The sequence below is a fragment of the Bos javanicus genome, chromosome 16 (genome assembly GCF_032452875.1).
Source record: "Bos javanicus breed banteng chromosome 16, ARS-OSU_banteng_1.0, whole genome shotgun sequence".
NCBI lineage: Eukaryota > Metazoa > Chordata > Mammalia > Artiodactyla > Bovidae > Bos > Bos javanicus.
The window spans coordinates 71,064,035-71,086,750 of record NC_083883.1 but is presented as its reverse complement, the minus strand read 5'-3'; the positions used below and the strand labels follow the sequence as shown (position 1 = coordinate 71,086,750).

The 22,716-nt window shown below is 39.2% G+C and overlaps 1 protein-coding gene across 7 annotated transcripts in view; it reads left to right on the top strand.

The window, feature by feature from the left end:
- Positions 1-12,938, top strand: part of RPS6KC1 (ribosomal protein S6 kinase C1) — a 203,271-nt gene extending 190,333 nt beyond the window's left edge. For 5 of the 7 annotated variants that reach the window (XM_061383528.1, XM_061383526.1, XM_061383530.1 and 2 more), the window contains 2 exons: positions 59-154; positions 4,895-5,245. In XM_061383528.1, coding sequence (XP_061239512.1) covers positions 59-154; positions 4,895-5,035 — 237 coding nt within the window. In that variant the 3' untranslated portion in view covers positions 5,036-5,245. Of the gene's footprint in view, positions 1-58; positions 155-4,894; positions 5,246-12,011 lie in introns of those variants that run through there. The other 2 variants (XM_061383527.1, XM_061383529.1) reach the window with 1 other exon arrangement.
- Positions 12,939-22,716: the final 9,778 nt, after the last annotated feature.

Sequence of the window (22,716 nt, the reverse complement as noted above, 5' to 3'; positions counted from 1 at the left end):
GATGGAACAGAATATGATGTTATTTTGGATAAGAAGTGTATGTGATTGATTGTTTCAGACTCTGGTTGAGTGCCATCCAGCAGGAATAAATACTCACACCACTTTGAACATGCCAGAATGTGTCTCTGAAGAGGCTCGCTCACTCATTCAACAGGTAATTTAATTGACCTATTGGCCAAGTATATCAACCATGCAAATTGGCAGAGCCCACAGCTCTAAAACCTTAAAGAAATTAGTTTTGGGCAAGAAGGACCCATTGTAATTACACGTTCAGAACTAGTACTGTGTATCTTTAGGCTTCTGTTATAATCTAAGTATTGGTGATGTCAGAACAGTTAAAAGTTGTATTTTATTTATTTTTTTATTTCTGAAGTCCAGGCTAATGTTTAGTCAATTCCATATATCTGTATGGGGGCTTCCCTGGTGGCTCAGAGGTTAAAGCATCTGCCCGCAATGTGGGAGACCTGGGTTCAATCCCTGGGTTGGGAAGATCCCCTGGAGAAGGAAATGGCAACCCACTCCAGTACTTTTGCCTGGAGAATCCCATGGAGGGAAGAGCCTGGTAAGCTGCAGTCCACAGGATTGCAAAGAGTCGGACGCGGCTGAGCTACTTCACTTCACTTCACATATATCTGTGTAGACGTGAGATTTAAGTATTGCTTTTAAGCCTGTCTGTAGCTGCTTTATATTTTGTAACCATATATGAATGGCTCCTTTTTTCCTTTTTTTTTTTTAAAGTTATTGAAGTGTTTATTCCTTAGAGCTAGTCTCGACATTTCATAAATGGCTATTTTAAATCTTTAATTCATATTGATATCAGCTTAAGAATTGGCTGGTTGGGAGAGAAATGGTAGAAAATCTTGCCAAGTTAAATCACTTTAGATCCAGTCATGGAACTTGAATATTGCTGTCAGTTAGTGTATTTCTGGTGGCTTTGAAAAAAGAGACTATTGATAATTAAAGTTTGGTATACCAGAGGTAGGCTTACTCTAGTGAGCTCCTTAAATTGATTCCCTACATTTAAAATGCTTGTCTAGCTTTATGGTAGACTCACCACAGATCAGCAAGAATTGTCAAAACTGTGATCCCTTACACTTTTGGGAAAATATCAATGGAAAACTTATTTGAAAAAGATCAAGAACCAAAATTTTTGTTTAATGAAACACAAATTATTTTTAAATCAGGGAAAGCAAAATTTGTAAAAAAAAAAAAAAAGAAGAGAGAGAAAAAAAAAGAGGAGGGGATAATATATTAAGAAAAGATTTACCTAGTATTTTCTTAGGCAGTGATTTTGGTTCCATTCAGCAAATATATATAAAGGCATGGTGTCATAAGCTGCAAACCTGAGACTCACAAATAGCTATATCACAGATGGATTTGGTAAAGGCTATCAGAGCGGTTTAAAAAATACTTTGGCAGGTCAGGATAAAGAGGTGTTATAACTGATGCAGTGGTGGTGTTGGGGAAGGTTTTGTGTACTGAGTGTTATTTTTGTGGAGCCTTAGCCAGAATTTTGGCATTGGAAGGTTAGATGTGGGGGAATAGCTAGGAGGGATGAAAAGTTTGAATGAAGGCAAGGACTGAGTCAGAAAGACTCATTTGGGAAATCAAAAGTTTGGTTTATCTAGAGTACAGGGAGAATATAGGGATGAGTAACAGTAGTAAATGAGTGTGGAAAGAGAAGCTGGGATTCTCTTATCATAAATACCAAAAGAGAATGATAGTATTTAATTCAGTAAAAAATTGAGATTTGAAGTTTTTGTGCACAAAGAGTGAAAGGATCAGAGTTGTGCTTCAGGAAGATTCATTTGTCCAGAGTATGTAAAATACAAAGAAACATAATTAGGTTGAAAATAGTGAGATGAGAGTACCCTGAGCACTTTGTACAAGGATTAAGAGGTAATGTAAAGATTCATAAAGCATTTCATTCTAATGGAGAGAAAGGACAACTCCTCCTCTATTTACCTCCTCAAGGTAAATTCAAAGTATTTTTTTTGTCTGTTAATTTAAGGAGGGCTAGCGGCAACCCACTCCAGTGTTCTTGCCTGGAGAATCCCAGGGACGGGGGAGCCTGATGGGCTGCCGTCTATGGGGTCGCACAGAGTCGGACACGACTGAAGCGACTTAGCAGCAGCAGCAACTGCTTTTGTTTGTTTCTCTTTCTTAAAGAAGTAGTCATCATGACAAATACTGAGAATAGAATTCCCCACATTAATTAATAAACGTCTGCTGCTCCTGTCTATCAGAATTTATATTGTAAGGAGTCTGAGCTTAAGATATGTTAAGTTCCCCTATACAGATGTGTACATATCTTATATAGTATACTTATATAGTATATAAGTATATATATATATATATCTTATAGTATATAAGTATATAAGTATATTTATATAGTAAAGCAGCATTCTGTCCCTGGCCTGCCTAAGGAAACTACCACTCACGTTAAGGAAACATCGTCAGGAAAGGGAAAAGAGGTCTCTTGGCATGATTAGCAATCTGTCATTTTGACTTTCCTCTTCCACTACCTCACAGTTCATAGAGGTTATTTTAAAAAATCATCAAACAATTTATATGGAAAGAATTATTCCACTTTGAGGAGATTTTCCTCTCTTTGGTCTTTTTAGCTGCTTGCTTTCTTCTAGAGTTCATAATTCCCTGTACCCATGGTCTAGTCATCCCAGTCCAAGTGAATGGTGCTAAAGTAAGCGAAGTTACATTTTGAATGCAATTTACAAAATATATATTTACAATTTACAGATGCTCAGAGCATGTATGTTTGTACTTCACAGTGTACATTTAGTTCTTTATGACACAATTGCTTTGTCAGTTGAAAGATATTATATGAGAAACAAATTTCTGTGCTTCCATTGCTCAGCTTTATTGTCTGTTCTTTAAGAGAAAGGAAGTTGGCAGAGACTGTCTTGTTTTTGCCACTGGTCAACACATTCTCTTAGCAGAACAATCTTTGTGAAATCTCTCAGAAGATCTGGGATAGTATTAATATTTTAAATGGCAGAATAAGCAAGACAGTCATGGGTGAAACAGTTATATTTTTGCCTATGGATTTATACTTACAAGTTTATGAAGAGTTCATGAACTAAGGTAAATTGACTTTCATAAAAGTCAAAATATGAACTTTCATTGGAATTTCATAATGAGGTCATGGTTTGGAGAGAATGGGGGTGGAAAAACCAATTGTAACAAGAAAGAGAGAACTTACATGTTTACATATTTGCCAAAATATTAAAAAGATGCTATAGTTATAGTTAATTCTTACCAATGTGTGGTATTTTAGTTTTATATTCAAATGTTTGATGCCTTCCACATCTCAATCAGTAGATATGAATTGTCTGATTCTGAAAATGGATTTGCTATGTTAGAATATTCTTAGATGTTTGTTTTATAATAGCAGCTTTTCTCTTAACACACCTTAGCAACTTCTAATATAAAAATTCTTTGTACTCAGTACACTTTAATAAAAAGTCATTTTGAATGCTGGATACAGTAATTTCAAGTGAAAAGACTGAGAGTGCAGTCTTTTGAAATGTATACTTCACTGCCCTAGTGGATTTGGTAATATCAAAGTAAAGTAATAGATTCTTGGCATTTGCAGATCACACACTCATAAGGCAGTGTGATGCTCTGGTTAACAGCATGGCTTCTGGAGACTTAGTACCTGAATTCAGATCGTATCCTTGCTGTCTACTGCCTAATATGACCTTAAACAAGTTTCTATCTTCTCATCTATAAAACAGAGATAATTATAGTAACTATTCATAGAGTTGTTGTGAGTTCAATGAACTAATTTATACAAGGCAATTAGAATAATGCCTAGTACACAGTAAGTGTCACATAAATATTTTGTATTATTATTATTGATAGAGTAGCACTGAGAGCTCATGACATGTAGTAATTTATAGTTTGATGAAGTATGTATTTGAATTATAGTATAGGGTTGCCAGTGTAAGAGTGAGGCTACTGCTGGTGATATATGTTGAAAAGGCCTAGAAAAGTACTGGATTGGCACCCAATAGGAAATCAACTGCTATTTTTATATAAATAATTAAGTTAATGATTAGTGAATGAAAGAAAAAAATAGAAATAAAGGAAAAAGAAGAAACAAACGTGTAGGTTTAATTTGAGTATTGGGGTTTCCTACAGTTGTGGAACCATTAATGTAATCATCCAGATATTTTATTCCAGTTGACTAAATTCTGAAGAACAAAATTATATGCTTTAGGGATATTCTCAGATGCGAATGACTAGCCATATATGAGAAGGTTGGAAAGTTCTCTTCTCAAAAAAGGAAATTATAAAGTTGGACAGACTTGGCAGCCCTTTTCAATCACTGGTTGGCCCCTAAGCTATGCAGGCACAGGAGTGACCCTTAGGAAACCAAGCTTAAAAATGAAAATATAAAACTTGGCTGATTCATGTTGATGTTTGACAGAAAACAAAAACATTTTGTAAAGCAATTATCATTCAATTGAAAAATAAATAAGTTAAAAAACTAAAAAAAAAAAAAAAAAGAGTAAGTCTGTCAACCTCTGCTTATTATAGTTGGAGGTGGGGGTGGGGGAAAGCAGATTTACAAATCTAGCTGAAAAAAAGTTACCAAACAAAGAATAAACAGCAATGATAACCATCTTCATGGAAAAAATGACTCGAGTCACTAAAATATATTGTCTAAGATGTCTCATTTTCAGCAAAATGTTGTAAGATATTCACAGAAACAAAATAGGCAGAGAAAAAAAGCAGTCAATAGAAGTTGCTCTTGGGTGTCCCGAGATTTTGGATATAGTGAAGACTTCAAAGCAGTTATTATAGTTATATTCAAAGAACTAAAGGAATCTGTGTATAAATAACTTAAAGGAGGACTTCCCTGGTGTTACAGTGGATAGGAATCTGCCTACCAATGCTGGGGACACAGATTCGATTCCTGGTCAGGAAAAATTCCACATGCCATGGAGCAGCTAAGCTTGTGCACCACAGCTACCGAGCCTGCAGTCTAGAGCCTGCGTGCTGCAGCTACTGAAGCCCGTGCGCCTAGAACCTGTGCTCCACAAGAGAAGTCACCGCAGTGAGAAGCTTGTGTACCACGACAAAGGGAGTAGCCCCTGCTTGCTGCAGCTAGAGAGCCCGCATGCAGCAACAAAGACCCAGAACAACCAAAAATAATTAATTGAAAAAGAATTAAAGGAAATTAAGACAATAATGAATCAATAAATAAAGATTCTCAATGATATTTAAATCTTATTTTTTTTAAAAAAGAGCCAAATAGAAATTCTCAAGTTGAAAAGTACAATAATTGAAATGAAGACTTAAATAGGTGAAAAAAATTCCCTGGAGCATCTCAACAGCAAATTTTAGATAGATGAAGGAAAAGTCAAAGAACTTGAAGACCAGGATGATAGTAATTATTCAATTTGAAAACAGATTAAAAATGTTTGAAGAAAAATGAACAGGGATGTGGAGACCTGTAAGATGATATTAAATACACCAAAATACATATAATGGGAGTTCCAGAAAGAGAGAACATAGAGAAAAGGGCAGCAAAAAATGTTTAAGACATAATAGCTAAAAGCGTCACAAATTTGATGAAGAACATTACAATGCATTCAAGAAGCTTAGTGGACATTAAGTTGGAAAATACAGAGAGATCCACATAGGGATATTTCATCTTTCAATTGTTGAAAGACAAAAACAATTTGAAAATTTTGAAAGCAGCCAAGAACAACTTGTATTCAAAGGAACATTGATGTCTAACTTCTTATCAGAAACAATGGAAGACAAGTTAGTGGAAAGGCATATTTAAAGTGTTAAAAGGAAGTAATTTTCAGCCAAGAATTCCTTATCCAGCAAAATTATCCTTCAAAAAATAAAAATGAAATAAATAAATTTCCAAGTAAAGACAGAGCATTCATTCCTAGCAAACCTGTCTTATGAGGAATAACACAGGAAGTCCTTCGGCTGAAAGTTACCATATAGTGACTTGAATTCATAGAAATGAAGACTGTTAGAAAGATAAATATGAGTTAATAGAGAAGACTAAATATGTTTTTTTTTCTCATTTCTCTGCTCAACTTCTTTTAAAAAACATAAGGTTGAACAAAGCAATATTTATAACACTATGCTGGTTGGTTTATAACACATGTAATATATAGTATTTAATGACTATGTAGTATTTAATGACATATGGATATAATATACAGTATTTAGGGCTTCTCTGGTGGCTCAGTGGTGAAGAATCTGCCTACCAATGCAGGAGACTTGGGTTCAGTCCTGGGGTTGGCAAGATCCCCTGGAAAAGGAAATGGCAACCCATTTTAATATTCTTGCCTGGAAAATCCCATGGACAGGGGAGCCTGGTGGACTGTACTCCTTGGGGTCACCAAAGAGTCACACGTGACTAGCGACTAAACAGCAACAACAATGCAGTACTTAAGACAAAAGAAGGCAGAAGGAATAGAACCATCGTGGAGCAAAATTTCTTCGTTTCACTGGAATAAGTAAATAAGTATTAATCTGAAGTGAAGTGAAAGTGAAGTCACTCAGTCGTGTCCGACTCTTTGCGACCCCATAGATTGTAGCCTACCAGGCTCCTCTGTCCATGGGATTTTCCAGGCAATAGTACTGGAGTGGATTGCCATTAATCTGAAATAGACTGTGATAAATTAAGAAGCATATTATAATCTTGATAGCAACCACTCAAAAAATAGTAAGTTAATAGAGGAACTGAAACAGTACAGTAGAAAGTGTTTGGCACAGAACAAGGCAGTAAAGAGGAATAGCAAAGGCAGTAACTGGAGAAGGCATAGCGAAATGGCAAATGGGAACTCACCGTGTCATTCAGTGTGAACCTCGAAGCACGTGAAGCGAAAGACAAAGATTCTTCACTGGATAAAAAAGATCCAGTTATCAGTGTATGAGAGGCATGCTTGAATTAATAAACACAAATAGGTTGAAAGAAAAAGGGTGGGAAAAGATAAACGATGCAAACAGTGACCACAAGAGAGATGAAGTGGTTTTATTAAATAACCAGATAAATATTAAATTTATTTTAATTTATTAATTAAATAAAAAATTAATTTATTTATTTAATTAACCAAATTAAATATCAGATAAAATAGATGTGAAGATGAGACTTATCAGAGACTAAGATTTTTTATAATGATGAGAGGATCAAAACAAAGAAAGATATAACAATTATAAATGTATATGTTCTAATAACACCTTCAAAACATATGAAGCTAAGTCCTATTTTGAAGGAAAAATAGATATTCCAATAATAAATGGAGGCTTCAATACCCTATTCATGATAATTGATAGAAAATCAGCAAGGATATAGAGAAGACTTGAACAACACTATCAAACAACTCTGACATGTATAGAACAATGATTGTAGAATACATTCTTATCACATGCACACGGAATATTGTCTGTGATAGATCATTTGCTATGCCATAAAACAAGTTTCAGTATTTGAAAGACTTGAAATCACGTAGCATACACTGACCGTAACAATTTTTTGTTAGAAATCATCAACAGAAAGAGATCTGGTGAGTCCATAACAGATGTTTGGAAATTAAACAACACACTTCTTAAATAGCCTGAGTCAAAGAAGAAATCCCAAGAAAAGCCATAAAATGTTTTTAATGGAATGAAAACAGATTCACAGTATATCAAAATTTACAGGATGCACGTACATCAGTTCTTGAGAAAAATGTATGGCTTTAGAAATCTCTATAGGAAAATAATGGTCTCAAATGAAAATCTCACCTTGTAATTGAGGAAACTAGAAAGATAAAAAGCATTTTGTAAAAAGCAAAATAAATCCAAAACAAGCAAAAATCAGTGAAGAGAAAATCTTCATTGGCTAGAAGATAAAAATAAGAGACAAATTAAATCTCAGGTTGGTTCTTTGAAAAGATTAGCAAAATTGGGAAATGTTTAGCTGACTTCAGAAATGAGTATTTTAAAAAGGTAAGGGAAGGGCTGCCATATGACCCAGCAATCCCACTGCTGGGCATTCACACCGAGGAAAGCAAAACTGAAAGAGACCCGTGTACCCCGATGTTCATTGCAGCACTGTTTATAATAGCCAGGACATAGAAGCAACCTAGATGTCTGTCCACAGACGAATGGATAAGAAAGTTGTGGTACATATACACAATGGAATATTATTCAGCTATTAAAAAGAATGCATTTGAATCAGTTCTAATGAGGTGGATGAACTGGAGCCTATTATACAGAGTGAAATAAGCCAGAAAGAAAAACACCAATACAATATATTAACACATATGTATGGAATTTAGAAAGATGGTCACAATGACCCTATATGCGAGATAGCAAAAGAGACACAGAGATAAAGAACAGACTTTTGGGCTCTGTGGGAGAAGGCGAGGGTGAGATGATTTGAGAGAATAGCATTGAAACATGTATATTACTATATGTGAAATAGATCGCCAGTCCACATTCAATGCATGAGACAGGGCGCTCAGGGCTGGTGCACTGGGATGACCCTGAGGGATGGGATGGGGAGGGAGGTGGGAGAGGGGTTCAGGATGGGGGACGCCTGTACACCTGTGGCTGATTTGTGTTGATGTATGGGGAAAGCCACTACAATATTGTAAAGTAATTAGCTTCCAATTAAATAAATCAATTTTTAAAAAAGGCAAGGGACCTAGAGTATCCAAAACAATTTTTTTTTTCAATTGGAATTGAGTATTTATTTAGTACAGAGTATGTGCAGACTAGAGACTATAGAAATAACCTAACAGCTGATAGCAGATGATAAATTGTATACTATACTGTCAATTAAAAGCTCTTAAAATGCTTAATAAAAATTTATAATGATAATTTTTTACTGAAATACTCATACTTCAAGAAGGTGTTCTGTTATGATGATACATGGCTTTGGCTGGAACTGAGTAGTATACTGTTTTGTTTTGTTTTTTTGATCTGTAAATGTGTTTATTTCAGTCCTGGGAAGTTTTTAAAGTATTATTTATTTGACAGTTTCTTCTCTTCCATGTATTTCTTTTTCCTGGAACACCTACTAGTTGGATGTTAGGCTTCCTGCATTAACTGTACTCATTTTCTAATATTCTTTTTTCTTATTCTTCTTTAAAAATTTTATTTATTTTAATTGGAGGATGATTACTTTACAATATTGTGGTGGTTTTTGCCATACATCTACATGAATCAGCCATGGGTGCACACGTGTACCCTCATCCTGAACCTCCCTCTCATGTCCCTCTGCATCCTATGATTTTTCAATAAAAATGCCAAGATAATTTGGTGAAAAATAGTCTTTTCAACAAATGGTGTTGGGAAAATAAAATATTCACGTGCTAAAACCAAAATGAACTAAGACTCTTAATTCATATCATATGCAAAAATTAACTCAAAAGTAGCTCATAGATCTATATGTGGAGCTGAAACTATAAAATCATAGGGAAAAAATAGGAGAAAATCTTCATGACCTTGCGTTAGGAAAAGAATTATTATATGTGACACCAAAATATGATCCATAAAAGAAAAAAATGATAAAGTGGGCTTCATCAAAATTAAAAACATTTGCACTTCAAAAGATAACAGTGAAAAATTGAAAAGACAAGCCACATACTGGGAGAAAATACATTCACATCAAGTAACTGACACGTTTTCAGAATGTGTAAAGAAACCCTTTAACTCAGTAAGCAGACAGCTCAGTATAAAAATGGGCAAAGATTCACCTGAGAGGCTGTATAAATGGCTAGTAAGTATATGAAAAGATGCTCAGTGTTATTAGTCATTAGGGAATATAAATTAAAACCAAAATAAGATATAATTAATACCCACTAGAAGGACTGTAGTAAAGAAGATAGTATCAAGTGTTGATGCGGATATAGAGAAACTGAAACTCTCATACGTTGCTAACAGGAATGTAAAATGGTACAGATACCTTAGAAAAGTTTGGTAGTTTCTTAAAAAGCTAAACATAAACTTAACACAACCGACTGTCCCCACTCCTAGGGATGTCCTTAAGAGAAATGAAAATACACGTCTGCAGGAAGCCATATATGTAAATGTTAAAAGCAGTACAATTAATGGTAGCCACAACCTGGGGAGCCCATACGTCCATCGACTGGTGAACAGACTCACAGAACATGTTCCATCCAAAGTTCACAGAATATGTTCCATCCAAAGACGAGCAGGAGTGTTAGCTGCTCAGTCGTGTTCAACTCTTTGCAGCCCCATGGACTGTAGCCCACCAGGCTGTTCTGTCCATGGGATTCTCCAGGCAAGAATACTGGAGTGGCTTGCCATTCCCTTACTCCAGGGGACCTTCCTGACCCGGGGATCAAACCTGGGTCTCCTGCATTGCAGGCAGATTCTTTACCGTCTGAGCTACAGGGAACCCCAAGTAGTTATATTCAAATAGTGGAATGCTATTCAGAAACTGAAAGGAACAGACTGTTGACACCTTCTGCAACACCTTCTACAACACAGATGGACCTCAGAAACATTATGCTTAGTGAAAGAAGGCAGCTGCTTTATGATCTCATTTATATGAAATGTCCAGAAGGGGCAAGTTTATAGAGATAGAAAGCAAATCAGTGGTTGCCTGGGGGTGGGGATGGAAATGTAGATTGACTGCAAACCACATGAAGAAACTTTTTAGGGAGCTTTTCAAATTTGCCAAGAGTCATTAGGCTGTACGCTTGCAATAGATAAATTTCGTGCTATATAAATTATCTCTCAGTAAAGTTGTTAAAACAAAAATTTGAGGATACATGAATGTCTTAAGTAACACATTCTTTCAGTATGACCAGCGTCATCTGTTACTGTGTATGACTACTTTTATTTTCCCACACAAATTGTGTTGCAAATAACATTATTAACTTATTTTAGCCTTATTGCTATTAGTGAAGAAGTTGAAACACATTTCACTCATTGGATCAAATTGTTCCATGTGAGGCAGCTGTTTAAAAGAAAGCAGTTTTAGAATATGAATTTGCTTATTCAGATCTTGGGCTTCCCAGGTGGCACTGGTGATAAAGAACTCACCTACCAAGGCAGGAGACACAACAGACACAGGTTCAATCCCTGGGTTGGGAAGATCCCCTGGAGGAGGGCATTGTTGCCTGGGAAATTCCATGGACAGAGAAGCCTGATGGGCCCCAGCGCATAGGGCCACAAAGAGCTGGACATGACTGAAGCAGCTAGCACACACATTCAGACCTTAGGTAAATTTAGTCCCAGGGCATATATAATTCACTAGAGGTTGAAAGACTTAATGTGCCTCTCAGACTTTCTAACCATGAAAGGAGTAGCTGGATCTCTCAGAATTTGGTGCAATATCTAGTTAATGTCATGATCATTCTTTTGGAGTAGGAAATTGATAGGTGGAACTATCCTATAGTATATAGATATATAGTATAGTATAGATATCTAGTATAGATATACTAGATATACTATAGCTATATAGTGTATCAGAGAAGGCAATGGCACCCCACTCCAGTACTCTTGTCTGGAAAGTCCCATGGACGGAGGGGCCTGGTAGGCTGAAGTCCATGGGGTCGCTAGGAGTCGGACACAACTGAGTGACTTCACTTTCACTTTTCACTTTCATGCATTGGAGAAGGAAATGGCAACCCACTCCAATGTTCTTGCCTGGAGAATCCCAGGGACGGGGAGCCTGGTGGGCTGCTGTCTATGGGATCGCACAGAGTCGGACACGACTGAAGCGACTTAGCAGCAGCAGCATATAGTATATAGTAACAAAGTGAGTTACTCAAGGTGATATCATTTGAAAAGCCATAAACTCAGATATATTCCCCAGCACCCCATAGCTAGGGTGGTGTTACAGACACAATCCTCTTTCAAGGAAATACAGTCAGTTGGCTGTCATCAAGTCCATTTGTTACTGAGGTTGAATTTAGAAGTAGTTTCCTTTCATTATGTTTTTATTTTCCTTTGATTCTTTAGTTAGATTCCCACTACTCACTTAAATCCTTCCTTTTTAGCTCTTACAGTTCAACCCTGTGGAGCGGCTTGGTGCTGGAGTTGCTGGTGTTGAAGATATCAAATCTCATCCGTTTTTTACCCCTGTGGATTGGGCAGAGCTGATGAGATGAACAGAAAACGCAGAGTTCTCTGCACACATTCTGGCCTTCTCTGCAACAGGCATCTCTAGCACGGAGGCAGCTCAGCCTCACACTCACTCACGGGACACCAGGCATTGGGATGAAGAGCTTTAGAGGAAATGGAGAGAAAAGGCCTGAGAGAGAACAATTCCTTTACAGTTACTGTCTGGACAAGATATTGGCTACCTTTGCAAGGGGCTGTTACATACAAACCAAGGTGTGATCTTTATTTTATCTGCATTTAGTGGTGCAGGTGAGTTGTAAACCCAACTAAAAGAGGAACGACCTTCAAGAACTTCCTCTGAGATGAAGCTCCGAGTGTAGAATGAAGTGTTACTTGAAAGGATGACCTTTACATGGCAGCTGACTGTGCTTTTCGCTAACCAAGATATATATACTAAAAGTGCTTCACAAGTAGTGTCATCTATGAAGCTTAAAAAATGAGAAAAAAAGGAAGATACACATCATGTCTGATAGGAAACTCAACCACAATGCTATATAATTAATGTATATCGAATGTGGTCCCATATTCATTCTTTCTGAAGTCCACTTAAAAAAACACTTCCTGTTGTCAACTCTGTACTTTCTTGGTTGGTATTGCTAACAGTAGGGTTCATATGAGCTCTCAGCTCTCTCTCTCTATCTTTCCACTTTCTACACCCTTTGCCTATTGTCATATTCTGTTCTTCCTACCGCTACTAATACATAGGCAGCAAAAAAGGGAAAGGAGTATTTATTTCCCCAAACTGTATCAACTTAATAAGAATTAAAGAATCATGATGTAAAATAAATGCACTAAAGATTGAAGTCTCTCTTTCTTTTAATTGCTTACAATTTTTTTTCTATTCAAAGACCTCTCTTCCTTTCATTTTGAAAGGTTAGCAGTTTCTGCTTCTTACTGTGTTTGACTTTGTTTTAGCTTTTTGGCTGAGTATCCTAAGAACCAAAGGATCTCATCTCAGTGGGATTGAACGGCAATCCTATTTTATTCTGTATTGACAGGATTTCGAGATTTGACCTCCTCATCCACTTGACATTGTGTCGAAAGAACATGAGTATTTATACATTTGTGTTTGTTATTTCTTTCTGTTGCTGAGATCGCTCCTGTAGTCATACTGTGTTTACAACAGAATACAAACTTTTTAAGTTAATGCATGTTTTTTTTAAACTTTATCCAAAGATGAAAGAATAAATCACCATTTCCAAATGGTGCCACAAACATAATGAAAGTTTTCTGTATGTTTTAATTCTTTGTATTTTCAAGATCTGTGAGAGAGCCTATCCCCACCCCAAGAGCCTCTGTGCAGCTTCCAGCTGCCATTGGCCAGGCCCGCCCATCACATTAAATGGAAGCAGAAAAAGCTTTAGTGGAACGAAGGAAATGTGCAGGCATTTTCCTTGTTCTGTTATCCTACTCCCCCATTTCCCTTTTTGGTCCCCTTATAACCTGAACCCCAGCTGAAGGGCTGCAACAACACCAGGATGGGGAGCAGGTCACCAGGATCATAGCTCAGTTGAGATGACATCACTCCCTGGAACTGGATTTCAACTCGCCAGCCCCCAGGTCTCAAAACAGGAACTCATGCAGGTGAGACACAAGAATTCCTTCCTGTGTAGGACTAGTAGGAAATCTGCAAGTAGTTAGAGTTGGTCATTCCAGAGCTTCCTTCCAGAAGTGCCCTATGACATAAAGTAGGACTTCACAGCTAAGGTGACGCTCCCAGCCCTACCACATGACTTTCGTCCCTGGGTTCAAAGGACAGTGTTAACAGATGGAATTGTGTTGACATAAATCCGTTGCTTCAGTTTCTTTATTTCTGTGTTTGGAACTTGTACTTAACGTAAATACATCATTCATAATCATGGTGGACATGAATTATAGAGTAATAAACACACAGGACAAATGGCTTTGAGGTGGTGACCCAAGTCTGTTTTTACTTGATGACATGTATTAGAAAAATCAAAATCAGAGAACTTACCACTTACATTTCTCATTTGATTTTTAAAATTTTTTTCTCAATTAGTTTTTTATTGTATCAAAATTTACATAATAAAATTTACCATTTTAACTACTTTTAAGTATACAATTCAATGCCATTAAGTATATTCACAGTTTTTCCCAGCCATTACCACTGCATTTCAAAATTTTTACATCTCTAAAACTGAAACTCTTTACCCATTAAACAAGAACTTTCCATTCCTCCTCCCTCCACCCCCTGGTAGCCACTGTTCTACTTTCTGTATGAATCTTATTTTCTAAGTCTCTCACAGAAGTGGAATCATATAATATCTGTTCTTTTTTGTCAGACTTATTTTGCTTGATATAGTGTTTTCAAGGTTGATCCATGCTGTATCACATACCAGAGTTCCATTCCTTTTTAAGGCTGAATAATACTCCATTATATGTATATACCACATTTTGTTATCCATTCATCTGTCAGTGGACATTTGGATATTTCTACCTTCTGGCTGTTGTAAGCAGTGTCCTCAAGAACCTTGATGTACAGATAACCGTTTGAGTCCTTACTCTCGTTTGATTTTATATTTTTGTATGAAATTACCAATGCCATTGACTGTTATTTTACTACATTCTTTAAAAAGAGCTTTTCCAGCAGGTTGCCAATAATTTGGCATAATGCCACCTATCTTCAGATATGCTATGAATATCTACCATTTCTGTTTCACAAAAGGGGTAAGTTAAGGTCCCTAAAAGTAACAAAGAATGCTGTGATTTTAACAGTTTGTTTTAACAATGGTATGAGTTAAGATTTTGGGAGACATGTATGTCTTCAATTTACTTGTTACAATTACTGACCTCTTGTTCACATGTTTAAACCTGTATTTTAAGCCTTTCTAAACAGCTATAATTCTTATTGTGTTTTGACCCTCAGGCTTTTCCTACCCTGTCTTATTTCAGAATATTGTGAGCCAAGATTAAGTTTAGCTTTCGTATAATGTGTGTAATGAAAAAGATAAAATCTATAAATAATATTCATGCTACGATCAGTAACACTATATTAGGACCCTGCACATAATGTATGCCTTAGTTGAATTCCACTTGCCCATAATTTATGACTCTAGATAGAAAAATAACCTAATTGTAGCACTGAGAATTTCTTTGCCTCACAGGGAGCCTTTTCTAGCATCTTTATTGGGCTCACTTAGGGATTACTTCCCAGGTGGCAGTAGTGGAAAAGAACCCACCTACCAAAGCGGAAGATGTAAGAGACTTGGTTTCAATCCCGGGGTCAGGAAGATCCCCTGGAGGATCCCCACTTCCCCACTCCAGTAGTCTTGCCTGGAGAAGCCCCTAGACAGAGGAGCTTGGTGGGCTACCGTCCACGGGGTCGTAAAGAGTCAGACATTAACTGAAGCAACTTAGCACACACAGGGATTACTTTATAGCAGAGGCCAAGGCATAAATGGGTCATCTTTTTTCTTAGAGTAGTGGATTTAACCTCTGGTATATCTAAATGCTCTGGGTCATGAAACCTGGTATTTCAAGTTCTTTCTCTAAGGATTGTGAAATATAATAGAAAGTCTTAGGGTGGTATCTGGTCCCACCTCTGTGACTAGCCTTTTAGCTTTAATAACAATATTCTAGATCTGTTCCCTTACCTCTAGAATGAAAAGGCAGTTGAGTTCTAAGCGTCACAAGTATGTGGTGGATTTTTTCAGAGTAAGCCAACATTGTAAAAATACAAAGTTAATGAAAATCTTTGAAATTGGTACTTAACTGTTTTCTTGTAATGCTTTTTTAGTAATCCCAGGTACTTGGGTTGCTGCCATGCATTCGCTCTGTAGCACAGTGCTTGGTGGTTATGTGGCTATAAAAATTAAAAATAGATTGAAATATTCAAGGGCTGTGTCTCTGTCAGCTCTGCGCTGGAAAAGGAGAGTAGAAGGTCTAGATAGAAGTGCATGGAGGTGAAAGGAGCAGGACACGCCTACATTTGCTTACTTCTCAGACCTCTCTCCACAACTCGGGTGGTTTTCCTACCCCTGTTGCCCTCATCTATCATGTTTCATATGCTTATTTGACTCACTTCTTGGGCAGGCACAATCGGAGTACAAAACTGATACCTTCTGTTCCTATTTAATGCAGGAGAACATTAACCTCTACCAGTCTAGGTAATTTGGACTTTTGAGTCTACTCAGCTCATTTTAAGGATTTCATATTAAGTCCATGTTGAAGGGTTACTAAATGGCAAAAGCTGTGAAGTCAGTCATTTCTCAGTAAGATTGTAAACATAGCAGGGAAACGGGAAGGAAAGTACTACAGGCGTTTATGATTCAGCAGCACTTACTCTCAGTAAATAGGAAACCAGAGGACAAGCTTCCTTTTTTAGGAAGATTTATAATAGTGGTGACATGTAGTCAGATGGCAGAGCCCGCCTTTTTTGTCCCTGCCATGTGACTCCTTCCCTCGATCCAGGGGTCTGGCACAGGGAGAAATAGCGACAGAGAAAACGTGAGGAGGTGCAGGAGAGAAAGTGACTTGAGTGTTACTCTACGAGAGTGAGAGCAGGGCTGGTGAGGTGTGTTGGCCCAGGTTTCTGGAACAATGAGTGTGCTTTTTCGAGCTGAAGTGCTATTCTTTGTTCTTCCCCCAGCGAGAGTTAGGCAGAAACAGAAACTGTTCCTCTTCTTCCAGGAAAAGAGATGCTAAACTACCTTCTGGAAAGAATTAAATGACTCACTTACCCAGAGTTGCTTCTAGCTCTGCTTTCTTGCAGAGGACAGCTGGTATGTCTGCAGTCAAGGAAGAGGCCAGGAGTGTCTCCAAAGAGCTGCTTTGACTTCTTTGGGCAAGAAAACATCTCAGTGAATAAGAGAGAATGGCCAGCAAACCAACTTCTGGTCACACTTAGAGATGTTGGCGTCCTGCTTTTGTAAATCTCAAAAAAGTGTTCATATCAAAAAGGTAACTCTTCTGGGCATGTTGATCAAATTCCTTCTAAAGCTAAACCACAAGGTAGGAGTTTGACCAGCCCCACCAAAGAGGCGAATGTCAAAGGGGATTTGACACATGTAAAAAGACTTCAACCTGTTTCGTTATTGGAACCAAAATAACAATTGGAATGTGATATTGCCCTTATCCCATGTGAGACAGACATAAAATAGTGACATCGAATAGACAGACTCAGTAGTGACATCAGATCAGATCATTCACTCAGTCGTTTCTGACTCTTTGTGACCCCATAAATCACAGCACGCCAGGCCTCCCTGTCCATCACCAACTCCCGGAGTTCACTCAGACTCACATCCATCGAGTCAGTGATGCCATCCAGCCATCTCATCCTCTGTCGTCCCCTTCTCCTCCTGCCCCCAATCCCTCCCAGCATCAGAGTCTTTTCCAATGAGTCAACTCTTCGCATGAGGTGGCCAAAGTACTGGAGTTTCAGCTTTAGCATCATTCCTTCCAAAGAAATCCCAGGGCTGATCTCCTTCAGAATGGACTGGTTGGATCTCCTTGCAGTCCAAGGGACTCTCAAGAGTCTTCTCCAACACCACAGTTCAAAAGCATCAATTCTTCGGCGCTCAGCCTTCTTCACAGTCCAACTCTCAAATCCATACATGACCACAGGAAAAACCATAGCCTTGACTAGATGGACCTTTGTTGGCAAAGTAATGTCTCTGCTTTTGAACACGCTATCTAGGTTGGTCGTAACTTTCCTTCCAAGGAGTAAGCATCTTTTAATTTCATTGCTGCAGTCACCATCTGCAGTGATTTTGGAGCCCAGAAAAATAAAGTCTGACACTGTTTCCGCTGTTTCCCCATCTGTTTCCCATGAAGTGATGGGACCAGATGCCATGATCTTCGTTTTCTGAATGTTGAGCTTTAAGCCAACTTTTTCACTCTCCACTTTCATCAAGAGGCTTTTGAGTTCCTCTTCACTGTCTGCCATAAGAGTGGTGTCATCTGCATATCTGAGGTTATTGATATTTCTCCCGGCAATCTTGATTCCAGCTTGTGTTTATTCCAGTCCAGCGTTTCTCATGATGTACTCTGCGTATAAGTTAAATAAACAGGGTGACAATATACAGCCTTGACGTACTCCTTTTCCTATTTGGAACCAGTCGGTTGTTCCATGTCCAGTTCTAACTGTTGCTTCCTGATCTGCATACAGATTTCTCAAGAGGCAGATCAGGTGGTCTGGTATTCCCATCTCTTTGAGAATTTTCCACAGTTGATTGTGATCCACACAGTCAAAGGCTTTGGCATAGTCAATAAAGCAGAAATAGATGTTTTTCTGGTACTCTCTTGCTTTTTCCATGATCCAGCAGCATAGAAAGGAAGAAAAAAAAAGACGTGAAGTGTTGGCAAAACAAAAATCTGTACAACTTTATAGTCTTGGTTGTTCTGGAAGGAAAATGTATGAGATTTTTGAAGGATCTGTCTTCAGCAAAACATTCTAAAAGCCTAAGAAAACTAAAACTGAACACCTCCCCTCCCTGTGCTCGCCTTTTCTCATTCGTCTCCATCTTCCTCCCTTCATCTTTTCTTCATCTGCCCACCATGCCTCCTGTGGGCTTCTCTGGTCATTGAACAAAAGACACGGTACTTGTCTTCAAGGACCTTATGAAACTCGGGGAAGAAAGCATAAATAATAAGTAGGGCAGGACGTGTTAGTGTCAGAAGGTACAAATAGAGGATGGTGAGCCTACAAAGGCGAGATCAGAGCAACTGCAGGAAGGCTGCCTGTATTGGAATGGAACCTTGACCTTTGAATAGTATTTTTAAACATAAGGACTTCTCTTTTTCAAGATTTTGTTTGGGAAGAAGGAAAATCTCCAGGGGAACAAAAAACAGTTGTGTACAAAGGCCTGGAGCTAGGAAAAGGTGTAACTGTGCCTATTCTATTGAGGCTGGTGTGTAGACATATGCTTTTGAAAGGTAGGTTGGGGCCAGGTTAAATGCCACCTAGAGACATTTGGAATTCCTTCTCTAAGTGGTAGGGGGCTTCAGAGAGATGACATTATTGCAGCCTGCTGTTAAAAAGGTAACTTCAGGGTTAGAATGGAGGATAAATTGGAGAGAGGGTGATAAGAGGTCAAGAGATCAGTTAGGAGTTAACTGCAGACATCCAGGAAAGAGAGAAAGTCCTGAGTTCAGGCAGTAGAATAGAGGGGTACATGTCTCGTCCGTGTCTCTCAGGTACAGAGTTTCCCTAGCGAATAATTACTTTTCGTTTTTTTCAAAGACAGTTTATCCTAGGAGATATGGATCTGTAGTTTCAACATTCAGAAAACTCATGGCATCTGGTCCCATCACTTCATGGGAAATAGATGGGGAAACAGTAGAAACAGTGTCAGACTTTATTTTGGGGGGCTCAAAAATCACTGCAGATGGTGATTGCAGCCATGAAATTAAAAGACACTTACTCCTTGGAATGAAAATTATGACCAACCTAGATAGCATATTCAAAAGCAGAGACATTACTTTGCCAACAAAACTCCGTCTAGTCAAGGCTGTGGTTTTTCCAGTAGTCATGTATGGATGTGAGAGTTGGTCTGTGAAGAAAGCTGAGCACCGAAGAATTGATGCTTTTGAACTGTGGTGTTGGAGAAGACTCTTGAGAGTCTCTTGGACTGCAAGGAGATCCAATCAGCCCATTCTAAAGGAGATCAGTCCTGGGTGTTCTTTGGAAGGAATGATGCTAAAGCTGAAACTCCAGTACTTTGGCCACCTCATGCGAAGAGTTGACTCATTGGAAAAGGCTCTGATGCTGGGAGGGATTGGGGGCAGGAGGAGAAGGGGACAACAGAGGATGAGATGGCTGGATGACATCACTGACTTGAGGGATGTGAGTTTGAGTGAACTCCGGAAGTTGGTGATGGACAGGGAGGCCTGGTGTGCTGCGATTCATGGGGTCGCAAAGAGTTGGACACGACTGAGCGACTGAACTGAACTGAACTGAAAATCACCCCTAAGGAATCACCAGAGAAACAAACCAGAAATTTCTATACTTCCGCCCATTGGTTGCCAATGCTGTTCACTGTTCTGAGCTTAAAACCCCCGGGACCTCCTCTCAGTTTCACTCATCATTTTGTGACACTTTGTCCCACCTTCTAAAGAGTTGGTCTGCTTTCTATGTGGATAGCACTCCGCTCCTGTTCTTATAAGGCGGTGTGTCCTGCCAGGGGATTGTTTGCTCCTCAGACATAGCTTAGCTTCAGTTCAGTTCAGTCGCTCAGTCATGTCTGACTCTTTGCGACCCCATGAATCATAGCACGCCAGGCCTCCCTGTCCATCACCAACTCCCGGAGTTCACTCAGACTCACGTCCATCAAGTCAGTGATGCCATCCAGCCATCTCATCCTCTGTTGTCCCCTTCTCCTCCTGCCCCCAATCCCTCCCAGCATCAGAGCCTTTTCCAATGAGTCAACTCTTTGCATGAGGTGGCCAAAGTACTGGAGTTTCAGCTTTAGCATTATTCCTTGCAAAGAAATCCCAGGGCTGATCTCTTTTAGAATGGACTGGTTGGATCTCCTTGCAGTCCAAGGGACTCTCAAGAGTCTTAGGGGTCCTCAAAAAGGGATCCCAATCTGAGTCAAGGGAACAGCGAGATTTTTACTCTTCTTGAGAGTTTAAATTTGAAATTACTCCCGAATAAGAAAGTTTTAGGGAAATGGAAAAAAAAAAAAAAAGAGGTCCCCAGCCCATCAATGTTAGCATCATTGGGAACTTGTTAGAAATGCATAGTCTCGGACCCTATCCCACATCTCAGCAATCGATTTTATTTAACAAACCCTTCAAGGTGATTCTCATGCACAATGAAGTTTGAGAACCACTGGCTTAGTTCCTTGTCAGCTTATTGCCTGTGCTTTGCATCAACACCAACATCCTTCCGTGTGGTGTGTGGTTTTTGTTTTTTTTCTGGTGTGTGTTTTTTAATTTGAAGACATTTCCCAGCACTTAGCTTATTTCCCAGGAGGCTGGCCCAAGGAGTTTTTGCATCAGTGGAAACAGGTGACAGCAGAAGATAGATAAGGAAGTCAACAAGGGGGAAGGGAAAAGTCAAGGGGAAGAGCCAACTGGATGAAGAAGACATCAGAGGCGGGGGCAGAAGGAGGCGTACGTGGTGGGTTGTGATCTGGTCCCTCACAGAGACTCTGCCCCTTCTGTCGCAGTTCTCTGGATTCAAATAACTCATCCACTGAACAGAATAAACATTATCATTGCAATTCTTTTGATTACTTGGTGTATGTTGTTGGACTATTTGCTTATTCTTGAGCAGAGCCGCAGTGGAAGTTTAGTATTTAGACCCTGTGTTGTTCAAAATCTCAGTGTAAAGAATCTAAACCAAGATTGAGGAAGACACCAGAAAGTTCCAGGCGAATTTGGGAGGCTTGCAGAGCTGCTGCTCAGTGTTCTCCAGAACTGAGGGACTCAGCTGAGCACATGCTCTCTGTAGACTTGGTTTTGCCTTTTGAAAAGGGGCACCAAGCTTCACAGGAGTAGAGAGAAATACATTAGCTGTTCCCTGAAGGCTGTGTGTGTGTGTGTGTGTGTGTGTGTGTGTGTGTAGGTGGAGGGGGCGTGAAAGGGATGGGGGTGACCCACTATTTTCCTGTTTTTCACTTGAAGCTCCTTTTGTTTATAAGGTATCAAGGTTATTAGATGAGATAATAAAGTATATATAATAAAATATATCTTGACCAAATATATACTGACCATGTGTATGCATCTGCCAGATGTTTAGATAATTTCATGTTTCCAGGCGGTGGGATTTCAGTGTTGGCAGTTGCTTCATGTGTCTCTACAGTCTTGCTATGGCGGGACTTAGTCTCAGTAGTAATGTGCTAGCCTTTTTCAAAAGCAACACTGTTGCTTAACCACCATTGATAGAACATGCTTTGAAGAATGTTTTTCACTGGTAGATAGAAAAGCGTTAGTCACTCAGTCACGCCCAACTCTTTGCAACCCCACAGACTGTAGCCCACCAGGCTCCTCTGTCCACGGGCTTCTCCAGGCAAGAACACTGGAGTGGGTTGCCATTTCCTACTCCAGGGGATCTTCTGATCCAGGGATCGAACCTGAATTGCAGGCAGATTCTTTACCATCTGAGCCACTAGGGAAGCCCTGACAGACAGGTTCCCCCTAACACCTCCTCCTCACCACTGAACTGTGAGCAGAGGCACCACCACGAGATTCTAGTTCTGATACAGTATCTGATGAGCAGAAAACAGCCAGTGTGCCCCAAGAGAAGCAGCCCTCCCGCGGGCAGGTGTCCTCTGGGGCTGTCTCCCCAGTCTTCTGACAGTAGAAGCTGGGCTCTTTCCACCACGTCGACTCTGATTCTCTTGCTCCTCCCACTTGTATTTCAAGCCTAAGGCCCTGAACACCTCTTGATGGACATGATGGGGAAAAAAGGGGTGCTGGGTACAATTGGGGATTTTTAAGAAAGAAGAACCTCTGCCTCCTTTTTCTTCTCACCTCTCGTTTCGGACCCTATCCTTTCCTCATGCAGCCCAGCCCTCCTGGGCCATGCCTTCACCTCATAGGACTCTGGCAGGATCCGAAGCTTCACTTGGGCTGGTGTCACTGTGGCATCAAAAATCAGTTGAAGGCAAAGGGCTT